The 17,909-nt window shown below is 42.7% G+C and overlaps 1 protein-coding gene across 1 annotated transcript; it reads left to right on the top strand.

Annotated features, from left to right (window-relative positions):
• Window positions 1–7,072: 7,072 nt before the first annotated feature.
• On the top strand, window positions 7,073–17,632 carry taf1c (TATA-box binding protein associated factor, RNA polymerase I subunit C). Its single transcript, XM_041960247.1, has 15 exons — window positions 7,073–7,558; window positions 8,311–8,422; window positions 9,608–9,657; window positions 9,920–10,015; window positions 10,252–10,319; window positions 10,393–10,646; window positions 11,204–11,332; window positions 11,432–11,549; window positions 11,665–11,736; window positions 11,824–11,959; window positions 12,397–12,525; window positions 13,444–13,642; window positions 13,804–13,941; window positions 14,254–15,728; window positions 16,131–17,632. Exons 1-15 carry the CDS (start codon window positions 7,409–7,411, stop codon window positions 16,377–16,379), a joined length of 3,375 nt encoding a protein of 1,124 aa, XP_041816181.1. The 5' UTR covers window positions 7,073–7,408; the 3' UTR covers window positions 16,380–17,632.
• The last annotated feature ends 277 nt before the right edge of the window (window positions 17,633–17,909 follow it).

Raw genomic sequence — 17,909 nt, 5'->3', positions numbered from 1 at the left:
AGATATTTGCATGTTTTTTTCTCTGATCCACCTCTTTGAGTATATGTGCTTTCTGTATGTCTGACGTCGCTGCTGTTACATTACAATAACATGCTTGGATTATGAATTCTATTCAGCTATTTTCTTCAGGCATTATGATCATGCGAGTAGAGCAAAAGCAAATCCCTTCTACAAGGATTCAGATCAAACCTCCTACATATTATTTTGTTAGACTGTTCTCGAGTCCGCTGTATAACCTGCATGACTCACATTTAGGCTGAGCAACATTTCACAGATTACATGAAGTACATGCATGAAGAAATGCATGAATTTTGATGCATCCACAAAACACATTTAATAGAATTTGACACTTTGTGTTTTGGTACGGATGTAATCTTCATGTTAAGCATCTGCCATTCATTTACTTTTCTCAGATCAATAAAGAAAACTGCTATCCATAAAGAACATACCTCATGCAGTTAAGTAATAAAGTGAAGCAACGAGCTCCATTAGGTGTCTCAACAGCACGTCCTCACGTCCTCACATCATATAACTGTGAATGAAAACACAGAAACTATAATTATGCAGTTTATTTACAGCCTATCAGCATCATACACTGGCAGAGAAATACAGGAATCAACCTAAATGTTTTACAGTATATGTTTAACAGTGGCTTAGAATATAGTGTGAGCAGAGCAACTGTCCCTCTAGAACAAAGTATCACTGAAAACTACTATCTGAAACTACGCAAAGCAGTTTGATACTTGAAATGAACACTGGGATTGATCTTATTTGAAACAATCACTGCATGTCGCAGTGAGGTTGCTCGAGCCGCTGGTTTATATTGGCAGCAGCAGGAGCTGGGTTGGGATGTTTGCCTGTGAGCTAGCGTAGCGTTCATAGTTTCATGTATGTTTCAGTGCAGAAAACTGTCCACATCAGAGACTTTCTCACCAACAGGCCTCAGGTGGTGAGAGTAGGGAACACTACATCATACATCGTTCCTGTACCTCTTCCATCAGGAAAGCGGTACAGGAACATCCGCACCACCACCAACAGACTGAGGGACAGCTTCTTCCCCAGAGCTGTCAGAGCTATCACCCCCAGCAGCTCACTGGAGTGAGAGACTGTGAGAACTACAAGCCACTGCACACCGCACTTTACACCTCCACCTCCACCTCCACCTTCTGTGCACTTAACATTTAAGTACACACACGCTTAATTAAATGCTCAGCCATTTGCATTCAGTATATACATTTTAGTATATTGGTTCATTTCATTGGTCTATTTTATTGTTTATACATTTTAATATATTTCAGCTGCTGTTGGTACATTTCACTGGTATATTTTATTGTTTAGTATATTTTCATTTCTGGTATATTTTTATTACATTTACGAATATTTTTTCTGCATGTTGGTTTATTTTATTATAGTATCTTAATTTTATTTTATAAACTTTCTTGTTTCGAACACGGGGGTTGCAATGCAAATTTCATTGACATGTCATGCTCAATGACAATAAAGAAATCTTGAAGCCCATTGAATACTTGAATGGTTATATGAAGCACTTTAAATGTGGTTATTGTTCATAACTGCGAATGAAACTTGAACCTAAAATGTATTTTTGTTGTACAACTGAATTTCTTTGAGAACATGATTTGAACTTATTAATACAAGATGGAGTGTATTTAATTGGTAACAATTCATGGAGAAATAGAGAAAACTAACATGATGCACAGACACTGAATGAATGTTACAAGCCCTTTTGTCCAAAAAATGAAATAAAACCGGATTGATATTTTCGGTGCTGCATTTTAATTACTGGTTGATCTATATTGAAGTTTCAAGCGCCTGATCCTGCCATTGTTGGCCTATTGCGCATTGATTTAATACGTTTGAGCTGATCAGATATGAATAAATATAATTCCCTTAAATATTCAAGATGTTGTCGGGCTATTTGTTTTTAAAAATATGGTTGATCTAGTGTATATACAACAACAATAATAATGAACCGAACAAGAGACCATTTGAACATTTTCTATAAATACAATTATCATAGAAAACATAAACAATAAATATTAATGTGCCACACAAACAAACAAGCGGAATGTCAGCATATATAAAGAACTGGACATTCTATAATGCGAGTACTCGGGGCTACGAATACACAATAACGAACCATAGCTGAGCCAAACTACAGCTAAACTAGCCGACCTCCGGCTCAGAGGGGAATAGCACCAGCATATCATAACAAAATATTGGAATATGAACGAGTTTCGCCGCAGATTATGCGTGTCAGGGCTCACCCTGTGTCTGCTTAGGCCCTCTCTGATCCTGTGTCATTCCTTCCACATTCTCTCACTCACCTGTCTCAGCTCCTGTCATTGCAGCTCTCAAGCAGCGGTTCCCATCTGCAATCAGCGCCATAGGGTTTCCGACGGCTGCGTGTCATCTCACTGATTATTCACCACCTCCATATAACCGGGCTCAACACTCCACTCCCTGCGAGATCGTAAACTCAGTTTCCACTGTTAGTGATTGAGCCGCTTGCACGTTAGTGTCAAGTTTTGTCTGAACGTTGTTTAACGTTGTTTTTCCCCTCTGTTTGCAGTCCTTTGACCGTTCCGTCGAGATCCTGCATTCACCTGCGTCCTGCCAACAACATCAGCTGAGTATTCCACTGCCTCTGTGCTCGGCAGCCCTCGACTCCGCCGCCTTCCCTCTGCTTGGCCACTTGCCGATACCTTCCCCGCCTGTCTGTGCGCTCCGGCGCATCCTGCCTTGGACCTTGGACAGCTCCGTCTCTCCGCTGCTCCACAAGCAGCCGCTGTGGACTTAGAGCTGCCCGGCGGACTCCTCAGTGAACTGAACGCTCATTCCTCTCCAGCATTCCACCTGCCACACGGAGAGTTAAGTTTTGTTTTCAATAAACTCACGTAAACCCCGATCTGCCTGTGACTGTTCTGTGCGTTCTCCTGTGGGTCCACTACCGGCAACACCTGACAATGCGTTTATAGAGGCTGCGCATGGGTGCCCCGAGTACTCGCATTATACGGATATACGCGCCGCTCCTCTGGGCCTAATTTCTTCAAAACGACTCCAAATGCCACCAAAGTTGTCTGGGTGAGTAAATGGTCGTATTTAATGCTAGAAATAAGGTCCAGGTTGTAAAAAACGTTATCCTTTAAGTGTGGTCTGCAGAATTTTATGCGCAATGTTGTGGCCACGACAAGTGAAAGCGCCCTGCGTCACTCCACTGCAGCCACAGCACTGTTGCCGATGTTTGCGCAACTGTGCGCATTGCGCGCATTGTTTCAGCACTGATCTGTGTTGGTGGTTAAATGTGAACAAGTACAGTGCAATTATCAGGCACTTGTAGTCAGTTGTGTTAACAGTCAGCTCATATTCTGACTATAAAAATGTGAATATTGTGGCTTTTATATGAAGTCTGTAATCTGGATTTTGAACACAGATTTTTTTTTTTTTTTTTTTTTTGGAGGAGTTTGGAATAAGTGGAGTGTATTATGACTTTGAAGCTGGTGGTAAAAAAAAGCTGAAATCCACCGACTCAAAATGTCAACAAACGCACCCGTGGAGTGAGACCAAAAGACAACAAAATAAACTTGAGGATTTAGGTCGGTCATAATTTATTTACTGATCAATCAGGAATCCACCATTTAGCAAATAAGGAACACACTGTTTTGGTTGTTTTCTGGAGGTTGTCTCAACATCGTCCACAGTTTATTACAAAAAGAGAGAAACAATCATTTTTCCGGTGGCAACACGCTGCCGACTCAACACCTGCCTACAATTACAGTAGTATGTTATATGATTTGAGAAACAGCTATAATGCTGCATAAGTTACCATAAATGAGGCAAATTGCTCACAGGGAGCTGCTGTGCTGGTACGTGATCAGGTGATGAAGAGCAGCAACGGCAGCTGACGGACAGGTGAGGGATGGCTCTTCTCAAAGGACACTATGCGCGATGCTGATTGGTTTTCATGGCATTTGATCAAACTCAAAGATGAAGAAAGCAAAGCTTGTCAGAGGAGAATGTCAGAAATACATCCTTAAAAAACAGGGACAGAATAATGGCTGGAAAATGAGATGAATGCAGCTGAACAGGTTATTATAAGATGATTTAACAGCTCTTAAATCAACACATTTCATATCCATTCATGGATAGATACAGTATGTTACTGCTACTGAGAGATATGATTCAAATGTCTAAAAACGACTTGACCTTTCTTATATATCTTGTTTACTTGTGTACTAAAATCATGCCAAATGTTTCCAACAATGTTCAACTCTAGAGAAATGGAAATTTATTCAAGGTAGGGTGCATTTCATTTGAACACCTGTAAATATTTCAGCGTTTTGTCACAGATTTTTTGGAACATTTTGATAATAATCACTGGACACACAGCTATCTGTGCCTCATTTCCTTTCATTTCATGTACATTTCCTGTCTGCAAGGGTTATGGTGCAGCATTAGAGAGCAGAAAGGATGAGGAAATCTTTAGCAGCACAGTGACCCAGAGGAGACTGACTTCTCTCTCATACACCTGACATATTTCTTTTGGACGAACACAACATCATGCAGCCAGGTGACCCTCCCCACCTGCTTCCTGTTGGAACGCTGTAAGAAACACACACATTAATAGAAACAAGCACACACCAGTGAACACTAGCTACTGAGCTCCTGCTTGTATCTTCACACACACCCACACACACACACATTCTTTCTATTATCTAATACATCTGTCTCTCTTTCTGTGTGTAGGAATGGACAGGTGTTGTACCAGCTCACAGCAAATGACACAGCAGACTACATCTGGCCCTGCTGCTCCACATCCCAACACCTCTGCGTCAAAGTAAGTGAGATATTCACAGTTTTGATCAAAATCCACTTTTCTTTTTGGTGACTGACTCAAGATCTGCGGCAGTGGTCAACAACTGGACGACCATAAATAAACCAGACATGTAATAGAATCACAGTCACCTTAATATTTGATTTCTTGCCGCTGATTGCACGTGTTCTTCATCTACCAAAACAAAAGCATGAATATCTTTATAATACGTCTCTTTTAAAAGGTTTTAATGTACACCACTGCTCAGAGGAGTGTGAGTTTTACCTCTGTGTTGTGTTATTCTGCTTGCTTCACTGCTTGCTACTTCTTTTCACACGGTTTTACGCGTGTGTGCGCTTACCCTTTTTTTTTTATTCCTGTATTCCTATAGAAAGAGAAAGCATGAAAACCAACCGGCAGATGAGCCGCACATCAAGAAACCACCCAATGCCTTCATGTTGTTCAGGAAAGAGCAGAGGCCAAATGTGGTGGCCGAGCTGAACATCACTGACAGTGCGGCGGTGAAAACTGTCCTGGGACGGAGGGTAAGTGTTTTTTTCTATGTTTGAGACATTCAGTGTTACACAGACTGCAGTCATGCTCCCAGAACAGATTTTCCTCTACTATCACAAGCCTGCACTCGTTAATGTGGATCTGTGAGCACAACAGATTTGCATCTGTTCCTTTGCTTTTCTGCTCCCGTTTTGTGTGTGTGGCCAAGTCCTGTTTTTGAGTGTGTGTGTGCTGACCGCGCGTTGTCGTCTATCTACAGTGGAAGTCCCTATCCAAAGAAGAGCAAGCCAAATATTATGAAGAGGCGGACAAAGAGCGACGGCTGCACACAGTGCTGCACCCCGACTGGTCATCCAGAGACAATTATGTACGTACACAGTGCTCACACACAACTCACACATGTTTCCCTCACACCACAGCAGCTGTTGACACAAAGTCACTTAAAATAGTTTTGTTCTTGCCCACTAACCTCAGTCTTATGTATTGTTTTTTTTGTTTTTAGTTTGCAACAATTTATTAGCTCATTAAGCATCTGCAACAATGTGTATACACACAATAAGAAGTGTTTTACACACACACACACACACACACAGCGGGTAAATGTGTACCATACGTGCTCGTACAATAACTCTGGTACAACAAATACTAGAATTCAAGTGTATCACAGATGAACAACTGACGATGAAAACAGCAAAACAGAATAAAAGATCTAACGGATGGGAAAATGAAAAACAATGGAGTAAAATAATCTATGAAATTCAAATGGGTTTGAGCATCGATACATCACAGTAAGTTTATCCAAACATTTGATACACTATTATTTCTTTGACCTGTGTCTGAAGAAGGTGGATTTTCTGGTCGAGGTGTGATATTTCTATGACCACTGAGCCGACTGAGCCGACTGCTAGTGGCTCTGTGAGGCTGTGCTATCATCAGCGTACTAAGAGCATGAATAATATTTGATTTATAATAAGGATTTTTATTCATTTTTTAGTTGAGTTGAAGATTGACATTAAACGCTACTTACACTCTAACCTTATACTTCTACATCATACACTACATTTTGGAAACCACTACTACACTTATTTGGCATTATAATGTGTTATTTTTCAGATTCATCATACTATTAATAAAAAAACTGATAAATCATGATGTGTTGTTATGGATAAAGCTTGCTGTATATTATATAAAGCTGGTGAAATTATCCCTGCTCTGACCAGCTGCATCATTAGCCGTGCTAACACATTCATGCATAATTATAATGCAGTGATCAATATCATTCTGAAACGAGCGGGTGTTGGGCAGGAGCAGGAAGGAGGCGGTGGCCCTCATCCGCCTCAGGCTGGGACATACAGGGCTGAACAGCACATTAAGAATAGTTGGTAAACACCCTACAGGTAACTGTAGAAGCTGTAATAAGCGGGAGACAGTGCAGAAGATATTTGAGGAAAACTGGTTCAGTTGAGAGGATCTAGATTGGGTTTGGAGGGGGTTCCCCACTGCTAGCCTCCTGATCCAATTCCAGTCCGGTAGGTGGCGGCAATGCGCCTAATAGTAGGATGTCAGCTGCCAATCAAAACCAAAAGAAGAAGACGAAGAAGACGAAGCAGAAGACGAAGAAGACGAAGAAGAAGAAGAAGAAGAAGCAGCAGCAGCATGCTCAGACAAACTGAATGAAATTAAGATCTTTTCTTTTTTTTTTATTATTATTGCAACGGTTATTTTATTACATGGTGCCTCGGCATTTAGTCATTTTGCGCACGTAGCTTCGTACCCGCCTCAGTGTCGAGTTTGACTGTCTTCTGGTCGCAAGTCTGCACGTGTTCGCCAATAAACTGAGGACTTTGGATAATTTCACCACAGTTTGGAGTCTTTTCGGATTACCCGGTTTGTTTCGACGCGTACAGTTTGTAGCCACTGTAGTCACTGTACGCATGTCACGATGATTAGAAGATGAGAAACGTGTTTGTTTGTGTTAGCTAACAGCAGGGGCTGGGTAGCTAACGTTAGCAGAGCCGGAAAACAACGTGAGAGAGTGAGGAGACAGTGACACCCATACCATTAATGAGTTATTTCGATTCACGAATGACACGTAAAATGGATTACCAGTTTCCACAGCAGCTTTTTCCTTCTTTTTACAACTGCGGACCGCCGGACTTGGCCCTGGAATCCCACGTTGGAAAGTGGGGCTCCTACGACCGAGTCAGACCGCAGGTGGGTCAGCTGTCAGCTCAGCATTACTGATTCATTTTAATAACATCATAAATATGACTCCAAGCCATGTCCGTGAATGCATCACTATAGAAGCAACGTTAAAGTAAGGAAATGCTTCCATTGAAGTAATGGTCTTTATGTTTATACAGGTCTCAAAACTGGGACTTTATTACTGATATGTGATAACTTGTCGCTGCACAAACCCAAACTTGTAACTGCATTGTAAGAACATTGTTATTTTCATCCAAAGAAGAATATTAATAATAAGCCCAAATTTCATTGCGTAAACAGATAGTGTAACTATTTATTTCAGAAACACATAACTGCAACAATTACCAAACATTTTTGTTCAAGTCATCACAATGAACTTTAATAATGAACAGTTAGATCAAGAAGATCAAGAATCCTTTATTGTCATTGAGCATGTCAACGAAATTTGCATTGCAACCCCTGTGTAGATAATAAGAAAGATAATGAAATAAAGTAGAGATAAGGGAATAAAATAAACTAACATGCAGTAAAAATATGTGTAAATGCAATAAAGAAGGCAATATACCAGAAATAAAATATACTAAGACAATAAAAATATACTAAACAATTAAATATACCAACAACAGCTGAAAACATACTAATATATCAGGGGAGATTTCATCATAGTTTTGGATAAAATAAAGAAGGGAAGGAAGTTAACAGCTTTTTAAATACCCAAAATGAGTCAACCCAAGTCAGACTTGTTGTGTTTGTGGTTCCAGGGCGGCTCTGGTCCTCTCTCCAGCTGGACGTTCACATCCAGACATCAGGTCAGAGGGGAGACATGGCGTCACACTGAGCCGGTACCGGTTCCTCTCCTCTCCCCTAAAAACTGTGAGTCCCTGACAGCTGGACAGTTTCACTGGAGGTCTTGCAGGTTTCAGACAGCAGTCCTTGTTCTGAGCCTCCAGCTCAGGTCTGGAGTGCTGAGGCAGGTCTGACACTCTGTACTGAATACCTGGTATGTGTTGCATTCAGTAATTTTAAGTAAAGATGAAAATCTGGAGTAAAATGGATGACATGTTGGATGTCAACAATTTTTTCAGCCTGTATTCTCAAAACAAAACAAAAGTGTTGTTCAAGAAGTTTTCATTCTTTTATTTTTATGGTGGTGACATTAAGTATGAAAACAGACATTCAAAGCCTCATTTAAGCTCTGAATGATATAAAAGACATTCTGTATTTTGATCGACACTGTCAGAGAGAGGTATTAATTTAACCACATTTATTTTTAGTTAATCATTGAGATTTTAGTTTGCAGTGGTGTTGAACTGGACTGCATTCTATTAACAGGTGTTCATAATGTTTTGCTCTCTCCACTTACACACATGAGAGGGTCTAAATGTTTGAAACTCCTTTCAATATAACGCTCTCCAGTACAACACCACCACCTGCTACGACCTCATTAATAAACATGAAGTATTCTGGCAGTGTCAACAAAAACTGAGAAATTCTAAGCTGAATGAAATTCATGGCTGAGCTGTAGTATTGGATTACTTCAAATGTGTGATACTGTGAATGGCTAAGTTAGTAATAGATGCTCTGGCTTCTATATAAAAGGCAAAAGGGTCAAAGCAAAACTGGTCACCCTGCATGGTCAGTACTTAGTAATACCCTCCTTGGTAACTGTCACCACTTGTAAAGGCTTTTTGCAGCCAGCTAGGAGTCTTTCAGTTCTTGTTTGGGGGATTTTTGCCCATTCTTCCCTTCAAAAGGCTTCTAGTTCTGTGAGATTCTTGGATTCTTGTCTCTTTGGAGCCTTCGGCTTGGTCCTCTTGAGGTAGTCCATTGTTAATTTTGTGGTGTGTTTAGGATAATTATCCGGTTGTAATAGCTGTCCTCTTTTCATCTTCAGCTTGTTTACAGAAGGTTTGATGTTTGCTTCCAGAATATGCTGATATGTAATTGTATTCATTCTTCCCGCTACGAGTCAAATGTTCCCCCTGCTACTGGCTGCAACACAAGCGTATATATGTTTTATTAATATAAATATCTAAAATTTGTAAACCTATTTTCCAGCTGTCCTTCAGCCTTCGACTCCTCCAGATCCACTAGACTTCAGAGAACATGTGAGTGCAACAGTTTAACACATAAAAAGCCCTTAAGGTAGTCTCAGATTTCACTCTCAGTCATACAGATTTGAGGTTTGGTCTTAATACAGAAATTAAGCGACGTGACAATGTGCTTCATAACCTATAGCATAATAGTAATAGTTGTCCAAACTATTCAGATTCAGAACAGAATTTTTCACATGAATCTGACCAAGCTCTGCAGCTTTAGACTGTTCTGTTTCTTTTTTCTTTTTTTTTACATAAACATGTTTTTATTTAGATGCAGAACTTCTTCCTGGATCACTGCCAGGACGCCTTCGGATGCATGAGTGAAATTCTGGGTGAAAACTTCAACTTCAGACAAAGAGTGAAAAGGGTGAGTTTCACAAGAGACTTTTGTATGACAAGACTGAATTTTTTTTATTCATTCACTTGTTTGTTTGATAAAGTAAACAATTCATAGACATCAGTTTGGGCTCTGGCTGCTTTATGATTTTAGAGATTAAAATAAAAAAAGATGAAAATACTCCGCTGCTCTGAGCTTGATGCAGCATTTGTTGGTTTTTGTGTCCTCAGCATTCGCATCAGCGTTTTGTTTTTGTTGTGTTGCAGACAGCTCGGAGGGATTCAGTCAACATGTGGAAGGTGAAAAACTCCCTGGACTTGCTGAAGTTTAAAATGTGAGTGGACCTGACTGATTGTTGTGAAAGTGACTGACTGTGGCACCGTAAAATCGATCTTCAATCTGTCCAGGTGTCGGCGGTCGTATTCCTCCAGGAACTCGCTGGACAAGTACAGCACCCTGCTGTCAGATGTGGTGCACAATGTCCCTCCTGAGCTGCTGGGTACCCTGCTGTACGAGGAGCTGACGGAGCAGAGGGACCGCCTGCTGTTCTCTGAAGGAGCCACAGGAGGCGCTCTGGCCTTTGTCCCCTTCTCACAGAGTGACAGCAGCTCTCAGGGGGGCTGCCTCCTCTACCCCGGGAACCAGGGAATGGACCGTCTCAGTATCCTGCAGATGAGATGATCAGAATTTTTAAGACAAATATGTAATTAATTGATCAACCAATTGACAGGAAAATAAATAAACTAATTAAAATACTTAAATACTACTGAAAAACAATGTAAACTATTATGATTGTCGACTAATTGCGTCAGTCACTTTTTAAAACAAAACACAAAACATTCTCTCCAGCATTTGAATTTTTTTTTTTTTGTCATGTGGCATTCAGCACCTTTTAAAGGGAAAGGTTAATGATTTTCAAGCAGGTTTGTATCATTACAGTGTCACTAAACAACACGACACCCAGAAATATAGGTATTATTTATATATTTATTTTTCAGTAGTTATTAAACATTTTAATTATCTTCCTGTCAATAACCTAATCAATTCATTGACTGATTGTTTCAGCTGCACTTTACCAATGATTCATCTCTGATCCTTCACCCAAACAAAAGAAACAGTCCCTACTCATTTCTACAGTTGCTGTGTTTGGATTAAAGAATAGAAATGCATCTTGTGAAGTGGTTTCTGCTGGTTCTGATTCTTAACGCAGAACCTCAGACTTCCACAGAGTGGAGCAGCAACACAGAGGAAGTTCTTCCTGTTTGGATGCTAGCAGCAGTGACCCATTCAGCTTCCAGCTGAAAGGCCCCATCAGACAGATCAGCTCCGCCTCCCTGTTCAACGATTGTAAGAACAAGAAACTATTTAGAAAAAAAGAGTGTGATGTGGTTTTGTACTTTCCTCCAGGCTGTGCGGACATTTAAACATGCATTTGGTTGTTTGTAGGTTGTGTTGCCGTGCGGTTGGATCACCTGTGTGGAGTTTGGAGGTTCAGTGAAAGAAACGAACCTCGTCTGCTGCAAGTCGTCAACACCAGAGAGGTCGCGACCTGCATCAGCACCAGGTGAGTGATCGCCAGGGAGAAACAAGGCATTGCCCTCGAGTAAATTCCATGAGTTCTGAACTATCATCAGGAGCGACGATGTTGAAATACCGTCTTCTCTGCTGTGTGTTGTCAGTCCTCATGTTTTAGGTGAAGTTCTGGTGGCGAGTGAGAGCGGAGCAGCAAAGCTGTGGACTGTTGGCAGAGGGTGAGGAAGGTTTTTGTTTTTTGATGCGGGTGTTACCTGTTGGATCACAAGTCAAACTAGATTTAAAGTGACACTCTGTCCCATCAGGATGCAGAAGGTTCGAGAGGAAGACAGCAACCTGTACTTCAATGCCAAGTCGTCGTGGCGATGGTGCGAGTTCTCCGCCCACCCGAGGGTGATGCTGTACGCAGATAGGACGGGGGTTGAGCTCACAGACATCAGGGTGAGACAAGACTTTGTGGGTAATGTGGTGGTTAATTCTGTTTGTTGTCCTGCCTCTGCCTGTTTGTCATTATTCATAAATTGCAGTTGATTGCAGTCTAATACTACTCTCAATGATGATAATTAATTATTCTTTCATGAGGTCTTTGTGACTATTGTTTGAGTATTTTTACTTTGTGTGTCATTTGCAGCATTGTGTAGGTAGAAGTAATGGCAGGAAAGACTGAAATCATCTTCTTCATTCTCTGTCTCCTCATCAACCCCTTTTGTCCCCCTCATGCTTCCTCTCTCCTTTTTTCACTCCCCATTCCTTCTCTATTTCATCTTTCTCCCCTCCCCTCTTTTCTTTTTCATTCACCTATGTCATCCATGTCTCATCTCAACCCTGCCTCTGTCCTTACCCATCTGGTCCATCCTCTCTTCCCTCCTCCTCTCCAGGTGAATCCTGTCCTCAGTCACACTCTGTTTCGTATCAGCAGCACCTCAGAGTGTCGCAGTGGGGAGAGACTCATTCTGTCCCGATATCTGGGAGACGTCCACTCCTTCCACCACCTCATCACCACTCAGGTTCAATGACATTAACACACAATTACAAATGATCACATGGTTTATCCAAAGTACTGATCCCAAAGTTTCAAATGCTGCATATATGTCAGAGGTATTTGCAGAAATGTGTCTAAAATTATGCCCAGACAGGTAGAATATTTCCATTTGCTGGAATGTTGCAGTACCTGCTTGTTACCACTAGACGTCAGGGTTCTCACAAGTGTATGTTTTGCTGTGTTTCCACTCCATGGTACGGCTCAGCTCGACTGGACTCAAAATGTGGATAGTACCTGGTACCAGGTACTTTTTTGGTATCACCTCGGTTGAGATTCCAAGTGAGCAGAGCAGATACAAAACTGTGAAAATACTGCAGACTGGTCAGAGAGAATTGGCGTGACATGGACATGTTGCAGTTCACTTGAATCCTTCTGACTTTTGTGATCCCCTGACTTCTTCTCGTGCCACTCTAGCAGCTCAAAGTTTTCACTTGTCTACGGAAATATGTTTTCATCAGAAAATGTTAGCATGCTAACATGCTAAACTAAGATTGTAAACATTGGCTTACATTATCCTAAACATTGTCATTGAGCTCATGTTAGCATGCTAACTTACAGTCTGAGCACAGTCTGTCAGAGCTGTTGTATGACTGTAGGCTGTTGCTCATCACCGACTGATACTCATCACTGACAACATCTCTCTTTCGTTCCTGTATCTCATCATTAAACGAACAATGAGCTGAAAGAAATGACGTTAGATTTGATTATGAGGTTATTTATATCTCTTATCAAATCTCTTAAAGTTGAGTTTCAATTTTTGAATGTAACTTAAGTTATAAATAACTAAGACTCAAAGAAATCAATGAACAACACGGCACCCAGATGTGTATCTGACACATTGAAACAACCAACTGACTTCCCATCCATTCTCTCTCTCTGTCAGTACTCAGCCTACATCATGGATGAGCGTTTCCCCACTGTGCCCATGCTCAAGTGGGATCACATGATGCAGTTCCCACCCATGTTTTGTCACGTTGTTCCTGGCTCCACCTCCTCTGGCTCAGTAGTTGGCGGGGATAGGACCACAAAGGTCCTGTTGGGCTCCCACAGTTCTCAGGAAATCACACTGTTGCAGTACTCAGGTCAGTTGACAGTGGTCAATCATGCAGTTCATTTTTAATTTATTTTCCTACCAGTTAGTGCTAAATCCCCAAAGTGCCTCAGTGTATTGGTCCCTGTGTAATCTTAAGAGCATTCAGGTTCTCTACTAACCACCTGTGCGTGTGTGTGCGTGTGTGTTCAGGAGGAAGAGCAGAGGCCTGTTTCAGTCGAGGTCCTCCTCAGTCTCTGCTCAGACCCAGAGACAGTCTGAAACACCTTCCTGTGCAGATCCCTCATCGCCTGGACACCGCAACCAACAGATTGTCCTCGCCTGCCGCAGGTATGAATAGCTGAGGGGACAGAGCATGTGTGTTTCTGTGTCTGAGTATTTTACTATCAGACCTTCAGAGGGATGCAGACATTTCAGAAAGTTTGAACATTTAACGAGGAACCGTGTAGTGGTCTTGCCAAAGCACAGAGACAGTGCACTGTCAGTTGTAATCAATAACTTTAAAACCACTGCTGGGAGCAGTGACTGCACACAGCATCTGCATCCTTGTCCTCATAGAAGGGTTACCAGATTTGTATGATTTAAAGTAACAAATAAAATCACATTTACATGATGTAGCTTAACTTTTTCTTTTTTTCTCAGGTCTGACTTGTATCCATACGAAAAGAGGAAAAGAAGCAGGTGGTGGGGAGTCTATGTGCATCCTGCAGCTGACAGAGGCAGGAGATATTTTCTACCAGATCCTGGAGCCTGAGCAGGCGGATGCTTCTCCACCTCCTGCAGCAGAGGATGAACAGCTGCCACAACAGGCAGCCAAAAAACTGCTACAACCAATGCCGAAAGAAGCCACAACATCAGGGAGAAAAACCGCAACATCAGGGACGGAAAGGCTTCAGCCAGACTCTCAGCTAGTTATATCAGACACGTCGAGCGATGAGGGCATAATCGAGCCAACTCAGCAGCTGACTGCGCAGAGGCATGTGGCTGAAACACCAGAGAGGGTACAACAAGCACAGAACATGTACTCTGACTCTTCCTCCGAGGATTCAGATTCAGTTAGGAGGTGTCGAAAGCTGAAGCGCTTGTTGCTGCAGGTCGTCGTCAACGATCCCGAGCTGGATCAAGTGAATGGATTGGAAGCAGGTGTGAAGGATGGAAAGGTGGGTAAAAATAACACTGACAGTGCTGAGGAAGCCAGCGCTGTGGGGGAAGCGATCAGCGGCTCCAGCAGCTTGGGTTGCGTTGGTCCCTGTAGGTGGCAGGCCCCGGCAAAGCTCAGTGACAGCACTCTTGCCACGTGGAAGCTTTGGCTTCAGAAAATGGTGAAAAAGAGTCGTGAAAAGAAACCCCGCCCACATTGCCTACAGCACCTCACAATCAAAACTGAAGGCCTCCTCCACCTGACAGATGATGTAGCGATGAATATGACAGAAGAGGATCATGTACAAAGCCTGAGGCGTGATCTGAGGGCGTGCATGTCCAAGCGCTCGCTGCTGGTTCACAGCGCTGTCTCAGACTCCCTCGGGCCACCAGATGTGGTACCGCTGCCAAACCTGGTGGACACAGATGTCTGGACAGATCAGCTCAGCCACCGCCTGACTCTGTCCTGGCATGGGGAGAAGGCGTGGCGGGAGTGGTGGGAGGACCATCTGGGACTGAACAGGGAGGAGAGGGTGGAGGCTCTAAGGAGGAAGAGGAGGAGGGAGAAGGTGGCGAGGAGAGCTGCCGGCCGGTGCCTTGAGCTGTCCGGGAGCTTCACCTCATCTGTCAGCTACCAGTCGGAGATGGAAGATTTTTCTGATTCGACGGGCTGGTCCTCTGCAGCGAGCCAGGCCGCAAGGTCAGACACTGAAGATTTGGGATCCCAGTTGGAGGACTTTTGGAAGCCTAGGACACCAAGAGCCGCGACACCCTCCACCATGCAAACAGACACTCCAGTTCGCACGCCGACCGCCACGCCTCAAAGTGTTATGGATAAAAGAGGAGACCAGCAGACTCCCAGCAGCTCCCGCACCCTCTCCCTGTCCCAGACACCAAAACCTGACTCCACACCGACCAGTCAGAGGAGGGACAAGCGACCAGCCAAGGACTACCTCAGCTCTCTGTTTGCACCACAGGTAAGAGGAAGGTCATGAGTTCAGTTACATGTCCTGTAAGTCTGCCACTCAAAAGTCGAGCAACATATTTGTCCAGTTGACACAGAAGCAAGTATTTGAAAAACAAAAGGTGTAAGTGCTTCACGGGGGCGCTAGTGTGACTGTACACTTTAATTCTTATTAGTTATGGGCCTCAGACTTATAAAACTAGAAGTACAGGCCTCTCAAAAACCCCTTTTATGGCCATTTTTGCCTTTATTTTGACAATAGAGGTGATTGGAAATGAGGGTAGAGGAGGATTGACGATTGTGATTGAATGGTCAGCAACTGAAATCCTGAGGCCATGAGGAAGGAGGCACTTCGAAAACACAGGAGTATCATTTGCCTTTTGACTTGTAACTGCTGTTTCTGTTCTGTTTCCAGGATGAGTCCTTGCAGCATGACAGTTACTTCCTGGATGAGGGGAGCACCGAGCGCCCTCCACCATCACCACCTGTGGCCTCCTCCTCACAGCTTCGCAGTTCCCAGTCTGTCTCTCAGAGGAGCCTCAGGGGGGATCTGTCCCAGGACACCTCCTTCTGGTCAGGCTTCTCCCAGTCCCTGTCCCAGAGTTCACAGGGTCGACTGGGGCTGTCGCAACCCAAGAAGAAGAAGTCACGGATGGGCTTTTGATTGAGTGGCCGGTCTGTCTGTCACACAGTGGGGGTGTGCATCGTTTGGAATACCCCTTGTGTTATGTAACAACTCAGCCGGCCAGCCTCAATATAAATAGAGCAAACATGCAAACTGGATCTAATCAAAGAGGATAAACTTACTGCATGTTGGAAAAGACTCCATCACAGTGATCATCAAGTCATCTGGAGGCTGAAGAACATGGACTGCAGACTGGTTCGGTAGGACTGAACTGAATTTATTATCTTTGTTTTGCAGTCGTGTCGTTTCTTTGCCATGGTAGTGTGTGTGTGTGTGTGTGTGTGTGTGTGTGTGTGTGTGTGTGTGTGTGTGTGTGTGTGTGTGTGTGTGTCTGTGTGTGTGTGTGTCTGTGTGTCTGTGTGTGTGTGTGTCTGTGTGCGTGACGTAATATAAGGAACAAAGGAATGTCAAACGAGCTGAGCCGTCACTCGGGCTGCTGGATTAATTTTTTGCTTTTCATGAAGGCGTTCACTGCAGGTGACTGTGCTGATGATTCACTCTGTTTTGACCAGTTTCTGTTTGACTGCTTTGTTTTCCTTTCATAACGCCGTCACAGAGGTGAGGTCTGCTGGGCTGTTCTTCACGCTTCATTGACACTTTTAGGGTCTGCGGACAAAACTGAAAAGAACTGAGGAGGATTTGAGTTCACATAAATCAGTTCAAGTTAAAAGTAGCAACGTGAAACAATGATGAATATTAAATGATAAGAAAAGAAACTGCTCTTATTTGTTGGAAATGAAAAGACTCTTTCATCCTGTTCCTGGCAGTGTGAAAACATCACTTGTGTGCTGTGAAAAAAAAGTTATTTATGAAACCTCCTTTCCAACTCAGCTTTTCTTAACAAAACTGAACTGATTTGTCAATAAAAACATAACTTAAAGAAGACTTGGGTCCTCACTGAAACATGATAAAGCTTTACAGCCAGTATTCTCAAAGACAAAAAAGGACCACATGGAAAGGCTCAGGATTAAGTCTGTTATTAAAGTCAAGTCATAATTGTACAATTAAAAAATTTAATATTTCCCAAATAAAGACGTACTTTTACAAAGAAATCATATTTCAAGTCGTGAGCCGAGTGACCTCGGCTGTATTCATTTAAACACTCCTCTGAATAAAGTAGCTTGTGACTGGCGAGGAGGAGCTCCTCAGCGTGAGGAGTTGGAGGTAGACCAGAGGACTCTGCTCACAGTAATGTGTTGCAGGGAGAGCTCCCCGCCATGTCAGCGTCTTTTTAAAAAGAGTTTCAGACCAGCAGTTTACTAAGGTCTCAGCCGTCTGTCAGAATTGTTTATCTAACAGAAAATGCACTCTTCATACTCTTGCTTGACAGTTCGTTACACTACATAATCACCACATTAAATAAAAAAGGCTGATGTCATGGCCAACAGATTGCATGTAGACTGGTGCTGAATGTAGATTTCTTCATTGCATAATGAGTCAAAGTGTATCATAGTGTTTAATATCTGCTTTTGTGACACAATTTAAAAATTTCCATATTTCATTCTGGAA

The sequence above is a fragment of the Chelmon rostratus genome, chromosome 19 (assembly GCF_017976325.1).
Source record: "Chelmon rostratus isolate fCheRos1 chromosome 19, fCheRos1.pri, whole genome shotgun sequence".
In the NCBI taxonomy this organism is placed as follows: domain Eukaryota; kingdom Metazoa; phylum Chordata; class Actinopteri; order Chaetodontiformes; family Chaetodontidae; genus Chelmon; species Chelmon rostratus.
The sequence above is the reverse complement of the archived record's forward strand: the minus strand, read 5'-3'. Positions and strand labels throughout refer to the sequence as shown.

Coding starts and splice junctions, on each gene's coding strand:
- taf1c (XM_041960247.1), top strand. CDS start 7,409: ATGAGTTATTTCGATTCACGAATGACACGTAAAATGGATTACCAGTTT. Junction 10,016..10,251: donor TCAGACAAAGAGTGAAAAGG/GTGAGTTTCACA, acceptor GTTGTGTTGCAG/ACAGCTCGGAGGGATTCAGT. Junction 11,333..11,431: donor CGCCTCCCTGTTCAACGATT/GTAAGAACAAGA, acceptor GGTTGTTTGTAG/GTTGTGTTGCCGTGCGGTTG.